The sequence below is a fragment of the Nerophis ophidion genome, linkage group LG23 (assembly GCF_033978795.1).
Source record: "Nerophis ophidion isolate RoL-2023_Sa linkage group LG23, RoL_Noph_v1.0, whole genome shotgun sequence".
Taxonomy (NCBI): domain Eukaryota; kingdom Metazoa; phylum Chordata; class Actinopteri; order Syngnathiformes; family Syngnathidae; genus Nerophis; species Nerophis ophidion.
Genome location: NC_084633.1, coordinates 23,276,429 through 23,290,449, shown reverse-complemented (window position 1 = coordinate 23,290,449; position 14,021 = coordinate 23,276,429). Strand labels below are relative to the sequence as shown.

The 14,021-nt window shown below is 37.9% G+C and overlaps 1 protein-coding gene across 1 annotated transcript in view; it reads left to right on the top strand.

Moving 5' to 3' along the window:
* LOC133541801 (zinc finger and SCAN domain-containing protein 2-like) overlaps window positions 1-14,021 on the top strand; it is a 39,181-nt gene that overhangs the window by 21,131 nt on the left and 4,029 nt on the right. Inside the window, exons 4-5 of the mRNA XM_061885400.1 lie at window positions 1,924-2,059; window positions 13,613-13,867. Coding sequence (XP_061741384.1) covers window positions 1,924-2,059; window positions 13,613-13,867 — 391 coding nt within the window. The remainder of the gene's footprint in view (window positions 1-1,923; window positions 2,060-13,612; window positions 13,868-14,021) is intronic.

Here is a 14,021-nt window from a genome sequence, read left to right as displayed (position 1 = left end):
GCAATGTGATTGGCTGTTGTACTGAGATCATACAAGCTGACCTGCAATGTGATTGGCTGTTGTACTGAGAGCATACAAGCTGACCTGCAATGTGATTGGCTGTTGTACTGAGATCATACAAGCTGACCTGCAATGTGATTGGCTGTTGTACTGAGCGCATACAAGCTGACCTGCAATGTGATTGGCTGTTGTATTGAGCGCATACAAGCTGACCTGCAATGTGATTGGCTGTTGTACTGAGATCATACAAGCTGACCTGCAATGTGATTGGCTGTTGTACTGAGCGCATACAAGCTGACCTGCAATGTGATTGGCTGTTGTACTGAGAGCATACAAGCTGATCTGCAATGTGATTGGCTGTTGTACTGAGAGCATACAAGCTGACCTGCAATGTGATTGGCTGTTGTACTGAGAGCATACAAGCTGACCTGCAATGTGATTGGCTGTTGTACTGAGAGCATACAAGCTGACCTGCAATGTGATTGGCTGTTGTACTGAGAGCATACAAGCTGACCTGCAATGTGATTGGCTGTTGTACTGAGAGCATACAAGCTGACCTGCAATGTGATTGGCTGTTGTACTGAGAGCATACAAGCTGACCTGCAATGTGATTGGCTGTTGTACTGAGAGCATACAAGCTGACCTGCAATGTGATTGGCTGTTGTACTGAGCGCATACAAGCTGACCTGCAATGTGATTGGCTGTTGTACTGAGAGCATACAAGCTGACTTGCAATGTGATTGGCTGTTGTACTGAGAGCATACAAGCTGACCTGCAATGTGATTGGCTGTTGTACTGAGAGCATTCAAGCTGACCTGCAATGTGATTGGCTGTTGTACTGAGAGCATACAAGCTGACCTGCAATGTGATTGGCTGTTGTACTGAGAGCATACAAGCTGACCTGCAATGTGATTGGCTGTTGTACTGAGAGCATACAAGCTGACCTGCAATGTGATTGGCTGTTGTACTGAGAGCATACAAGCTGACGGGAACAACACGCAGACACACACAAATACTAAATGAAAGATACGGAGCACTCCTGAATAATTTTTTAATCTTTGGGTTTCGGGGAAAGTAGCAAGTCATGTCAAGTCAAAAGGCTCAAGTCCAAGTCAAGTCACAAGTCATTGATGTTAAAGTCTAAGTCGAGTTGCAAGTCTTTTTAAATGTGGTCAAGTCGAGTGTAAAGTCATCAAATTTATGACTCGAGTCCGACTCGAGTCCAATTCATGTGACTCGAGTCCACACCTCTGGTTCGTGCGACATCACGTTCTGTGATATTTGAATGTTTTATCAATGTTTTGTATGAAAATAGATTATCTAGGAGTAAAAGGGAACCACAATAAAAACACGTGGAATCAGGCAGTAATATCGCTACAATTTCTAGCACTTTCACTCTTGTCATTGCAATAAATGTCGCACGGGGGCGCCACTGAACCCCAACATTAAAGCTTTGTTTGATATACTTTGAATTTATTTTTGAAAAACAAGACACTCGTTTATATCACATTGCTGTTCAAATAAATATTACAGGTTATAAAAGCATGGTAACAGTGACAGCAGGCAATATCTTATATAGAGCTACCTCTTCGTCCACTCGGCTGTGACGTCATTCCCAGCTTCCGGTGTAAACGGAAGACAGCAGAACAGAGCAGTACTGCCTTGTAACGTCAAGTGTGCAGCACATGGACGGAGAAAGACAGTCTTATTATTTGTTATCCAGTTTGAAATATTTACGTCGTATAAAATACATATTTGATTCTTTTTTTAAGGATAAAGTAGTCTCGATGCGCTAGAAGCACTGTGCCGCTTCTCGTGCTATCTTTGCTTGTTAGTTAGCTTAGCTTGTTAGCTGCTAACAGAAGACACAGAAGTTATCAACACATCGCTAAGTAGAGATCAAATGTGTGAGTAAAGTGTTGTGATTGTGTGAAAATGTGCGAAAGAACGATAGCAAAGTATGAGGAGGAACTTTGTCGTACAAAAGAGGAGAAGGAGCGACAACATCAACTACTGGACGCTGTTTTCAAGAAACATCAAGTTGTGTTACACAGAACAGGTTTGTTTACTTCTTACTCTCACATCTTTACTAACTTTACATTTCATTATTAACACTTCTTCAATAGGAAGATGCTTTGTTTTGTGGGGGTGATGCAATGCTTTGATTTAGATCAGGGATCTCAAACACGCGGGCCAATTGCGGCCCGCGAGACGTTATTTTGCGGCCCGCACCTTAACATGAAAAATTAATGTTGGTGCGGCCCGCGTGTTTTATATGAACGGCGCCCAACAGCGGTGTACTTGCATACTCTTGATTCTTCCGGGAGACTCCCAATTTTTCAGTGCCCCTCCTGGGGTAATCATTCTCCCGAATTTCATCCAAAATAATATTAAGGGGGCACCGTGGAGGAACTGCTTTTAACATCCTCTACAACCTGTACAAACCGCGTGCCAGCCCAGCCACATGCCGTATTTGGTTTCTGTAGATGCAGTAAACAACTGCAAGACATAGTTGATCAACAGCCATACAGGTCACACTGAGGGTGGCCGTATAAACAACTTTAACACTGTTACTAATGTGCGCCATGGTGGAAAGGCGGACGAGACGGCAGGTTGTAGAGGACGCTAAAGACTGTGACATCGCGACACGCCCTTAATATTGTTGTCCAGGTTAAAACCGGGAGAATGCTTGCCCCAGGGGATTGTCGGGAGGGGCACTGATATTCGGGTGTTTCCCGGAGAGATCGCCACAGTTGTCAAGTATGTTACGAGGGCGGGAAAGCCATTCAAAGAAGGTGAATTCATTAAAAAGTGCATGTTGGATTTTTTAAGAAATGTTTTCTTGCAGCCCAGCCTCACCCGGTTTCTGCATCCAGTGGCCCCCAGGTAAATTGAGTTTGAGACCCCTGACTTAGATTCTTCATGAAAAGAGGACAGTTTGAGGTTGATGTTCCTCTCAGTTTGTAACAATGTGTGATTGATTGATTGAAGGAGTTATGAGAAGTTTGCAGAGGAAAGGGTACACTTTCATCACGGTACACATTCACTGCTACAAGAAAGCCTGAGATGCTTTCAGTTGAAATATATATTTGAACTCACACAGTACTATGTAGAAAGTAGCATTTAAAATACAAATATACTGCAAGAAAATACATGCAAATATAATTTCAAATAGATAAAAGGCTATGTTTATTCCCAGGTACGAGTAGCCGCAAGCAGTAATATGTTTCTTTTTGATAGGGACTTCCACATGTTGGTGGTATGGCAGGCAAACACATTAGAACCTTTTTTGGAGTGAGATCTAGGTTGAATGTGATTTGTACAACTACCTTTGGTGTTATAATGGTGAATATATTTTGAAGTATCTAGACAGGTACATGGGTATTTTAGTGGTATGGTGTATCTTGTACACCAGACCAACTGCAAGAAGATGTACTCTGTCGGCCACCAAGAGCCTCCCCACGTTAAGGAAATGGTTGGCTGAAAGGTGAGCCCGAGATGACGGTTAAGCAGAAGCCCAATCATTTGGTTTTGGGCTGTCTGGAGTTTGTTTTTCAGGGCTTTTAAGGCATCACGGTACCAAACATGAACTCTGTAGTCAAAGTGGGGTTAAAGGCCTACTGAAATGAGATTTTCTTATTCAAACGGGGATAGCAGGTCCATTCTGTGTCATTAATATGAGCGAGGATGAAAGATTTGTGTTCGAGGATTCGAGGATATTGATAGCGACGGACTAGAAAAAAAAATTAAAAATCAAGTTAAAAAAAAAGGTTATTGCATTGGGACTGATTCAGATGTTTTTAGACACATTTACTAGGATAATTCTGGGAAATCCCTTATCTTTCTATTGTGTTGCTTGTGTTTTAGTGAGTTGGGTTTGAGTTTATTTGGAACATGCAAGCATACAACATGATACATCACACATACAACATGATACATCACACATACAACATGATACATCACACATACAACATGATACATCACACATACAACATGATACATCACACATGCATGTATACAACATGATACATCACACATGCATGCATACAACATGATACATCACACATGCAAGTATACAACATGATACATCACACATGCAAGTATACAACATGATACATCACACATGCATGTATACAACATGATACATCACACATACAACATGATACATCACACATGCATGCATACAACATGATACATCACACATGCATGTATACAACATGATACATCACACATGCATGCATACAACATGATACATCACACATACAACATGATACATCACACATACAACATGATACATCACACATGCATGCATACAACATGATACATCACACATGCATGTATACAACATGATACATCACACATACAACATGATACATCACACATACAACATGATACATCACACATGCAAGCATACAACATGATACATCACACATACAACATGATACATCACACATACAACATGATACATCACACATACAACATGATACATCACACATGCATGTATACAACATGATACATCACACATACAACATGATACATCACACATGCATGCATACAACATGATACATCACACATACAACATGATACATCACACATACAACATGATACATCACACATGCATGTATACAACATGATACATCACACATACAACATGATACATCACACATGCATGCATACAACATGATACATCACACATGCATGTAGACAACATGTTACATCACACATACAACATGATACATCACACATACAACATGATACATCACACATACAACATGATACATCACACATACAACATGATACATCACACATGCATGTAGACAACATGTTACATCACACATACAACATGATACATCACACATACAACATGATACATCACACATGCATGTATACAACATGATACATCACACATGCAACATGATACATCACACATGCAACATGATACATCACACATACAACATGATACATCACAATTTCCGGTTTCTCTTTTCAACATGTTCGAAAAGGAGTAGAAAGAAGCAGAACTTATTTATTCCTACCCCTTTTCTTTACATAACAGTTGCTAAAACTTTTGTTCACTTCCTGTTCTCAATGTATTCACAATGTATACTCCATAAGTAATAAGTAATCACAATAAAAATAAATAAATAAATAATTGGTGAAGTAAGTTTTATTCCATACGATGAGATAAGTACGATTATTTTGAGAATGAATGGGTGAATAAAATCAGAATGTTTATTATCATGGTTCTTTTTCTTTCTACTTTGTAAACACTTTAGGTTTGAAGAGTTTCTTGAAGTGGATGATATTAGTACATTGTTTGATTGCTTTGCTTAATCCATTCCATCATTTAATTCTACATACTGATATACTGAAGGTCTTAAGTGTTGTACGTGCATACAAATGTTTTAAATTACATTTTGCTCTAAGATTATATTCCTCTTTTTTTGAGAAGAATCTTTGTATATTCTTGGGAAGCAGGTTATAGTTTGCTTTGTGTATAATTTTATCTGTTTGCAAATTCACTATGTCGTGGAATTTCAGTATTTTCAATTCAATGATTAAAGGGTTTGTATGTTGTCTATATCCAACATGATGTATTATTCTAACTGATCTTTTTTGTAACACAGTTAATGAATGAAGTGTACTTTTGTAGTTATTTCCCCATATTTCTACACAGTAACTCAGATATGGTAACACTAGTGAGCAGTAGAGAATATAAACTGATTTTCGGTCCAGAACATATTTTGGCTTTATACATTATTGACGTATTTCTTGTTACTTTTATGTTGTATATTTTTTACATGAGATTTCCAGTTCAGTTTATCATCAATCATTATACCTAGAAATTTGGTTTCATTTACTCTTTCAATTTCTATTCCGTCTATTTGTATTTGTGTTTGACACTTCTTTTCTACTGTTACCAAATAGCATTATTTTAGTCTTACTGAGATTCAATGATAGTCTGTTTTTGTCAAACCATTTTTTTAATTTGTTCATTTCTTCTGTTATTATTTGTATTATCCTCTTTGTGTTCTCTCCTCAACAAAACGCTGTTGTTTCATCCGCAAATAATACTAACTTTAAATCTCTTGTAACTTTACAAACGTCATTTATATAGAGATTGAATAATTTAAGTCCCAGTATTGATCCCTGAGGTACACCACAGGATATATTTAGTGTTGTAGAAGTGTGTTCGCCTAGTTTCACGTATTGTTTCCTGTTCGTTAGATAACTTCTTATCCAATTTAAGACTAACCCTCTGATGCCATATCGTTCCAGTTTTTTGATTAAAATATTGTGATTAATTGTGTCAAATGTTTTAGTTAGATCCATAAACACTGCTGCCGCACATTTTTTATTATCTATTGCATTGGTCATTTCTTCTGTCATTTCAATTAAAGCCTTTGAAGTTGAAACATTAGCTCTGTATCCATATTGGTTCTCTTCGAGTATTCTATTTTTATTTATGAAACTCTCTAATCTTTTATTGAACAGTTTTTCAATGATTTTAGAAATTTGTGAAAGTAAAGAAACAGGTCTATAATTTGTAAATAGATGTTTATCTCCAGTCTTATAAATTGGTGCAACTTTAGCTATTTTCATTTTGTTTGGAAATGTACCTGTTTGAAATGATAGGTTACTAATATACATTAATGGTCCTGAGATCTCATCAATAACCTTTTTTATCGTATCCATATCAATTCCGTTACAATCAGTTGAAGACTTTGATTTACATTTTTTCACGATTTTAACTATTTCCTCCTGTGTCACATTTCTGAGGAACATGGAGTTGGGATTTTAACTATTTCCTCCTGTGTCACATTTCTGAGGAACATGGAGTTGGGATTTCGCTCTATGGTATCATTATAGTCCTCAATTGAAACTGGGTCTGGAATCCTTTCTTCCAATTTTGGTCCAATATTTACAAAGTAGTTATTAAAGCTTTCGACTACTTCCTTTATGTTGTCATTATGTTTATTTCCATCTAAGACATGGGTGTGAAACTCTGGCCCGCGGGCCAAACATTGGCCCACCGTTTAATTTCATTTGGCCCTTGAGGTAATATCAAATTAACATTAGAGCTGGCCCGCCGGTAACACCACATTCACCGCTAATACTCATACTTGCCAACCCTCCCGATTTTCCCGGGAGACTCCCGAAGTTTAGTGCTCTTCTCGAAAATCTCTCTGGGCAACCATTTTCCTGATTTGCACCCGGACAACAATATTGGTAGCGTGCTTTAAAGGCGATGCCTTTAGCGTCCTCTACAACATGCCGTCATGTCCTCTTTTCCTCCATATAAACAGCGTGCTGGCCAAGTCACATAATATATGCGGCTTTCACACACACATACTTGGCCAACAGCCATACAGGTCACACTGAGGGTGGCCGTATAAACAACTTTAACACTGTTACAAATATGCGCCACACTGTGAACCCACACCAAACAAGAATGACAAAACATATTTCGGGAGAACACCCGCACCGTAACACAACATAAACACAACAGAACAAATACCAAGAACCCTTTGCAGCACCAACTCTACAATATACCACCAAATCCCCGCCCACCTCATTTTAATTTTATTTTCAAATTTATTAGCCTGTGGAAAAAGTTAATGTTGGTATTTACCTCAGAAGGCTGCAAATAGAAAAGAGGCATTAATTTTTTAAGTTAAATTCTATTTAATATACCACTGAAGTTTTTTCCTTTGTTTTTTAAAAGTTGATTTTGCACTATTACGTTATATAAGCTCTGCCTGTTCCATGGGAGGAAGCCTGAGTACCCGGAGGGAACCCACGCAGTCACAGGGAGAACATGCAAACTCCACACAGAAAGAACCCAGGATTACTCAGGACCTTCGTATTGTGAGGCAAATGCACTAACCCCTGTTCCACCATGCTGCCATATTTAAGCCTTGCTTGTTTAATATTCATTGCAAAACTTGTTTGGGTCCCTATTAAAAGGCAATGTGTTCAACCTTGGCCCGCGGATTTGTTCAGTTTTAAATTTTGGCCCACTCTGTATTTGAGTTTGACACTCCTGATCTAAGAAGTATTGGGGGTAATCCCTCTTAGTGCCATTTTTAATAATGCTATTGAGAATGCCCCATGTTGCTCTCATATTATTTTTGTTCCTGTCCAATAATTCACTGTAATATTCTTTTCTACATGATCGTAGTATGTTTGTTAACTTGTTTTTATACTTTTTGTACTTAACTTCTGCCTCTGTAGTTCTTTGTACTATAAATTTTCTATATAGCGTATTCTTCTTCTTACAAGCATTGTTTAATCCTTTTGTCATCCATGGTTGATTATTATTTCTATGTTTACTACTGAGTTGTCTCCATGGACAATGTTTGTCATAAAGTATTATGAACTTGTTTAAGAAATGTTCGTATGCTTCATCAACCTCTTCTTCATTGTACACATTGTCCCAATCTTGCTTTTGTTGCTCCATTTTGAAAGCAATCATCCTCTTCTCTGTGCACAGTCTTTGAAATGTCCTTTTGTCTTCCGTGTTCTTTTTGCAGTTTCCATCATATATTGTAAAAACTGGCAGATGATCCCTAAAGTCGGTTATAAGTAGACCACTTGTGGTGTTATTATCAAAATCATTGGTAAAAATATGATCAATAAGTGTGGCACAGTGTCCTGTGATGCTGCTTGGCTTTGTGATTTTAGGATATAAACTGATGCTGTACATTGTATCAATGAAGTCATCAATAGACTTTTGCTTGTTAGGGTTCAATAAGTCAATGTTAAAGTCACCACATAAGAAAATTATTTTTTGACCATTGTCCATGTAAGTTGCCTTGATCCATTCTTCAAATGTTTCTATACTTGACTTAGGTGATCGGTATATACCATTGATTACTATGTTTTTGCTATTTTCCTGACATATTTCAATGGTAATACATTCTAAGATATTATCTATAGCTAATGACATGTTTTTTACCACTTTGTGGTTCAGGTTCTTCATCACATACACAACTACTCCTCCTCCATTTTTGTTGGCTCTGTTGATGTAGTTTAGTTCATATCTTTCCAGATCAAAATCTATTCCTTTTTTATCATCAATCCATGTTTCTGTGACGGCGATCACTTTGAAGGGTTTTTTGATGTATTTCAAAAAGTTCTTAATGTTGTTGTAGTTTGCATACAAGCTTCTGCTATTAAAATGAACAATTGACAATTTGTTATCACTTTTAATGATGCTATTGTATTGCTCATCTTTGTAATAAAAACAATTATTACTAATGTGGGGGAAAAAAATTGTATCTGGATCTATATCGTTTTCCAAATCCTGGTTTTTGTGCTCTTTGTTGCAGAAGTTTTGTAGTTCCATATTTCCTTGCTCAACAATCTTTGATGTCGTTTCAATAATGTCTATAAGTGTATATGGATGCAGTCCTGAATCTAGGTCTTCTTTTTTAGTCGTCCCTTGCAGTGTAGTAGTGTTGATGTTGAATTTAGGTGCTTGTTTTCTGTCAGAGTCCATTATCATCGTTGTTGTGGAAGCTGTGTAAACTTCAAATTTGTCCAGGTCTTTGATGTCATTGACAACAATTACTCTTGCTTCTGGACCTCCATTCAGCTTGATGTAGATTTTACAGTTGGTGCTCCAAGTTCCCTGGATTTTTCCCTGCTTTCTCAAGTTGCGTGCTTTCTTGGCGATTCCAGCATTATGTTTAGTGAGATGCTCATTCATGTACACATTTGTTCCCTTCAGCTTCTTTCCCAGTCTCAGCAATGCCATTTTAGATTTTCTGTTTACAAGTTTCACGAGCATGACTGGAGTGGCGTTGTTGTCTCTTCTGTTCAGTGGGATGCATGTTTCGATGGTAATAATATTGATTTCAATTTCCTTTGATTGCAGAAAGTTGACCACTTGCTGTTCTGCCGAGACAAGGTCCATTTCATCTGGTTCACCTTCATTATTCACAGCCTTCGCATAGGATCTTGGTTTAATTCGGTGCCCTGTCACCATGATATCATTCATTCGTTTATCCTGCTCCATTTCATCTATGATATTCCACAGCATGGAGTTGTCTTCTTGAAGGGTCTTCATTTGTTGGCACATATCTTCTTGAAAGGTCTTCAATCGTAGGCACATATCAGAGACTTCATTTTTTCTGGTGATGATTTGAGTTTGCAGACTTTTCACATCTTGTTTGTGTTCTTCCATTGCTTTTTTCAGATCTTTTTTTATTTCTTTCATTTCTTCTATCATTTCTTTCCAATCTTCTTTTAATTCATGGAGTATTTTTAGTAGTACTCCTTCTTGATTCCCATCATGTCCTGTTTCCAGTCTCAAATCTTGGTCCCAGTTGTGTCCTGTGTCGGCTGACACCGAAGGTTTTGGGTTTCAGTCTTCTCTTTAACTTTTGGCCTCGTGGCAGATCGATGACATCAGTGACTCTTGTGTCTTAAACGGCAGTTACTTTAGCAACTTGCAGCATGTTTAACTTGTTTGTTCCAACAATGCGTGCATTGCGTTGTTCACAGATCGATTTCAGGTGTTAGTCTGTCAACTTATAACACTCTGCGCCGTTGGAAGCACTTTAAAACAGCTGTAAACTCGCCGTAGCTTTTGGTTGCTAGGCAACCGCTTTGAGCTGCGGTAAGGCGCCGATGGCTTGAGGCAAACGGCTCTTCCAACTTGCCTCATTTCAGCGTATCAGTGCCTCACAACTGACCAAAATGAGGTCAAGGATGCCAGGTGACTCTCCTGTGGCTGTGATCGCAAATCAGTTGTCAAAATCTTCAAAATAAATAAAAAGTCCGGTAGCAAAAGCGGAGCCTTTTTCTTTTGTGTCCTTTCTCATGAACAGGAAGTGACGTATTAGCTAGTTTAATATTACCTGATAGTCGAAGGGGTGTGTCCACGGGTGTCTTGAGGCCAGTCTCTGAGGGAAGTCGACGGCAGCTTTATGGATGGCGCAAGTTCAGCTGATCTCCGGTAAGAGGTGACTTTTTAACCACAATTTTCTCACCGAAACCTGCTGGTTGACATTTGGTCGGGATCCATGTTTGCTTGACCGCTCTGATCCATAGTAAAGTTTCACCTCCGGGAATTTTAAACAAGGAATCACCGTGTGTTTGTGTGGCTAAAAGTTAAAGCTTCCCAACTGCATCTTTCTACTTTAACTTCTCCAATATTAATTGAACAAATTGCAAAAGATTCAGCAACACAGATGTCCAAAATACTGTGTAATTACGCCATTAAAGCAGACAACTTTTAGCTGTGTGTGGTGCACCGCTAATATTTCCTTACAGTCCGTGACGTCTCGCGCGTGCGTTATCATTCCGTGATGTTTTCAACAATAAACTCCGCGGGAAATTTAAAATTGCAATTTAGTAAACTAAACCGTCCGTATTGGCATGTGTTGCAATGTTAATATTTCATCATTGATATATAAACTATCAGACTGTGTGGTCGCTAGTAGTGGCTTTCAGTAGGCCTTTAAATGAGTGCTTGTGTCAGAGTCTTAAGTGTATTTCTACCCACCAGCGGGGTGATCCTACTATATAAGAAGTAAGGGTGTATGGAATGCCGGTATTGGTAAAGTACCATGATACTATCCATCCATCCATTTTCTACTGCTTGTCACGTTTGGGGTCGTGGCGGGTGTTGGACCCCATCTCAACTGCATTAATCATATTCGGTACTAAACCGCCTCTAAAAAGTACTACTTCTATGTTTACATCAAAATGTTTTGCCATCACATCTTCTTTCGTTTTTTTATTTGTAATTATTTATATTATGTTTATAAACTCAGGAAAAATGTCACTGGACACATGAGGACTTTGAATATGACCAATATATGATCCTGTAACTACTTGGTATCAGATTGATACCCACATTTATGGTATCACCCAAAACTAATGTAAAGTATCCAAACAACAGAAACATAAGTGATTATTACATTTTAACAGAAGTGTAGGTAGAACATGTTAAAACAGAAAATAAGCAGATATTTACAGTCAATGAACAAGTAAATTAATAATCCATTTTTACCACTTGTCCTTAATAATTTTGACCCAATAGTAGAATATAAATGACACAATATGTTACTGCATATGTCAACAGACTAAATTAGGAGCTTTTGTTTGTTTACTTACTACTAAAAGGCAAGTTGTCCAGTATGTTCAAAAACTTGCAATAGGAAACATGTTTAATGTACCCCAAAACAAATGTTATTTTAAAAAAGCCAATAAAGCACTTTTCTGTGATCCCTTTTTTTTAGAAAAGTATCAAAATACATTTTTGTACAGGTCTCGGTACCAAAATATTGTTATTGGGACAACATTAGTAAGAATATAATTTGTCGGTTGATTCTTTCACTACCTGAGTAGTCATTTTTTCACTGGAGAGATTAGTCTCTACGATGCAGCCAAGAAAGTTAATCTAATTTTTGTTTGTTATAATATTGTCACCCACTTTGACTGTGAAGTTATTTACTTTTCTGAGGTTAGGAATTGACCCAAAGACCTGTGTACTTGCAAGTACCGAGGCAAGTCTTATTTCGGCAGTTTGTCATTGAAAGCCTTGCTAGTCTAGGTCTTGAGGATTGTAGCTTCGCTTGTTTTGTGGCCATCAGCCTCGGTTCTATGTTCTTTATGGGTATAGAAAATGATGGAATGATCACTTAAGCCTCATACAGTAGTTCCACTTGTGGTGATCTGAGACTGGTCAGAAGTAACAAGGAGGTCTATGAAGGTTTAAAAGAACTCACTCACCCTGGTAATTTGCTAAATGAGCTAAGTGAGACAATGTTTCAGGACATATCAGTGTTCCAGTCCCCAAGAAGATGGAAACATGTGTCAACATGTTTACACTAAACTCATACACTCACCAAATATATTTTATACTGTAATCAAATCTAATTATTTCACATCATGATTCTGACCTACATGCATCAATAAGTGAAAGTAAACATTTATTTTCAGTAACCAAAGTAGTCAACACTTGTTTTATTAAAAGCACATAAAGGTGACTGACTTTCCTTCAGCGTGTCGTAGATGGTCTCCAATTCCTAAAGAGGAATTGTTGATGAAGATACTCCATAAAACAGCACATAGTAAAACATGTTTTGGTAAAAGTTCCTTTTGGCCCAGCCAACAAAATGACCTCTAGAAAGTATGTTGCATGATAACAAAAACATACCATGAATGTTTTTTGTTTTTTTTTGGTGATTTTGGAATCATATTTTTTTTATTTCCATGATATTGAAGTTATGGTAATGACAATGTCATTATAATATTATGATTAAGTTTAGAGATAAAGAGTAGGTTTAACAGACCGTGTACAGAATTAACTATTTACCCACTTTACATCAGTGAAGTTAAGAATGCTTCAATCAATGCTGCCTCACACTTATACAAACTTTTCAAATTGCCCCGCATCAAATTTCCAAGTCTGTTTTTGTACTCACTGTACCACTTTTGAATAATTTTTAGGAAAAAAGTAGGTATTTCCAGTGTTTTTATTGGTTGTTTTGCTACACACTTTTAACACAACACACAAAGGAACACAAATCATGTCATTGTGTTAACAGTGTCAGTTCAAAACTATTTCTATACTCTCTTTATCTTATTTACCCAACAGACGTTCAGCAGCCCCCTCACATTAAAGAGGAAGGGGAGGATCCACAGCCCCCCCACATTAAAGAGGAAGAGGAGATACCACAGCCCCCACACATTAAAGAGGAAGAGGAGGAAGTGTGGATGAGTCAGGAGGGAGAGTGTCCTGTAGGGCAGGAGGAGGCTGATGTCAGCAAGTTTCCACTGACTGTTGTCTCTGTGAAGACTGAAGAGCATGAACACAAACCACCTGAGTCCTCACAGCTTCATCACAGTCCAAGTAAGCTCAACATTATACAAGATTATACAAGAATGACAAACACAGTTCAGGAGGACATTCTCACAGTAACACAACATAAAACAGAACAGAACAAATACCCTCAATCCCATGCATCTGTGACTATTCGTGGCTACATTATACACCCCGCTAGCAC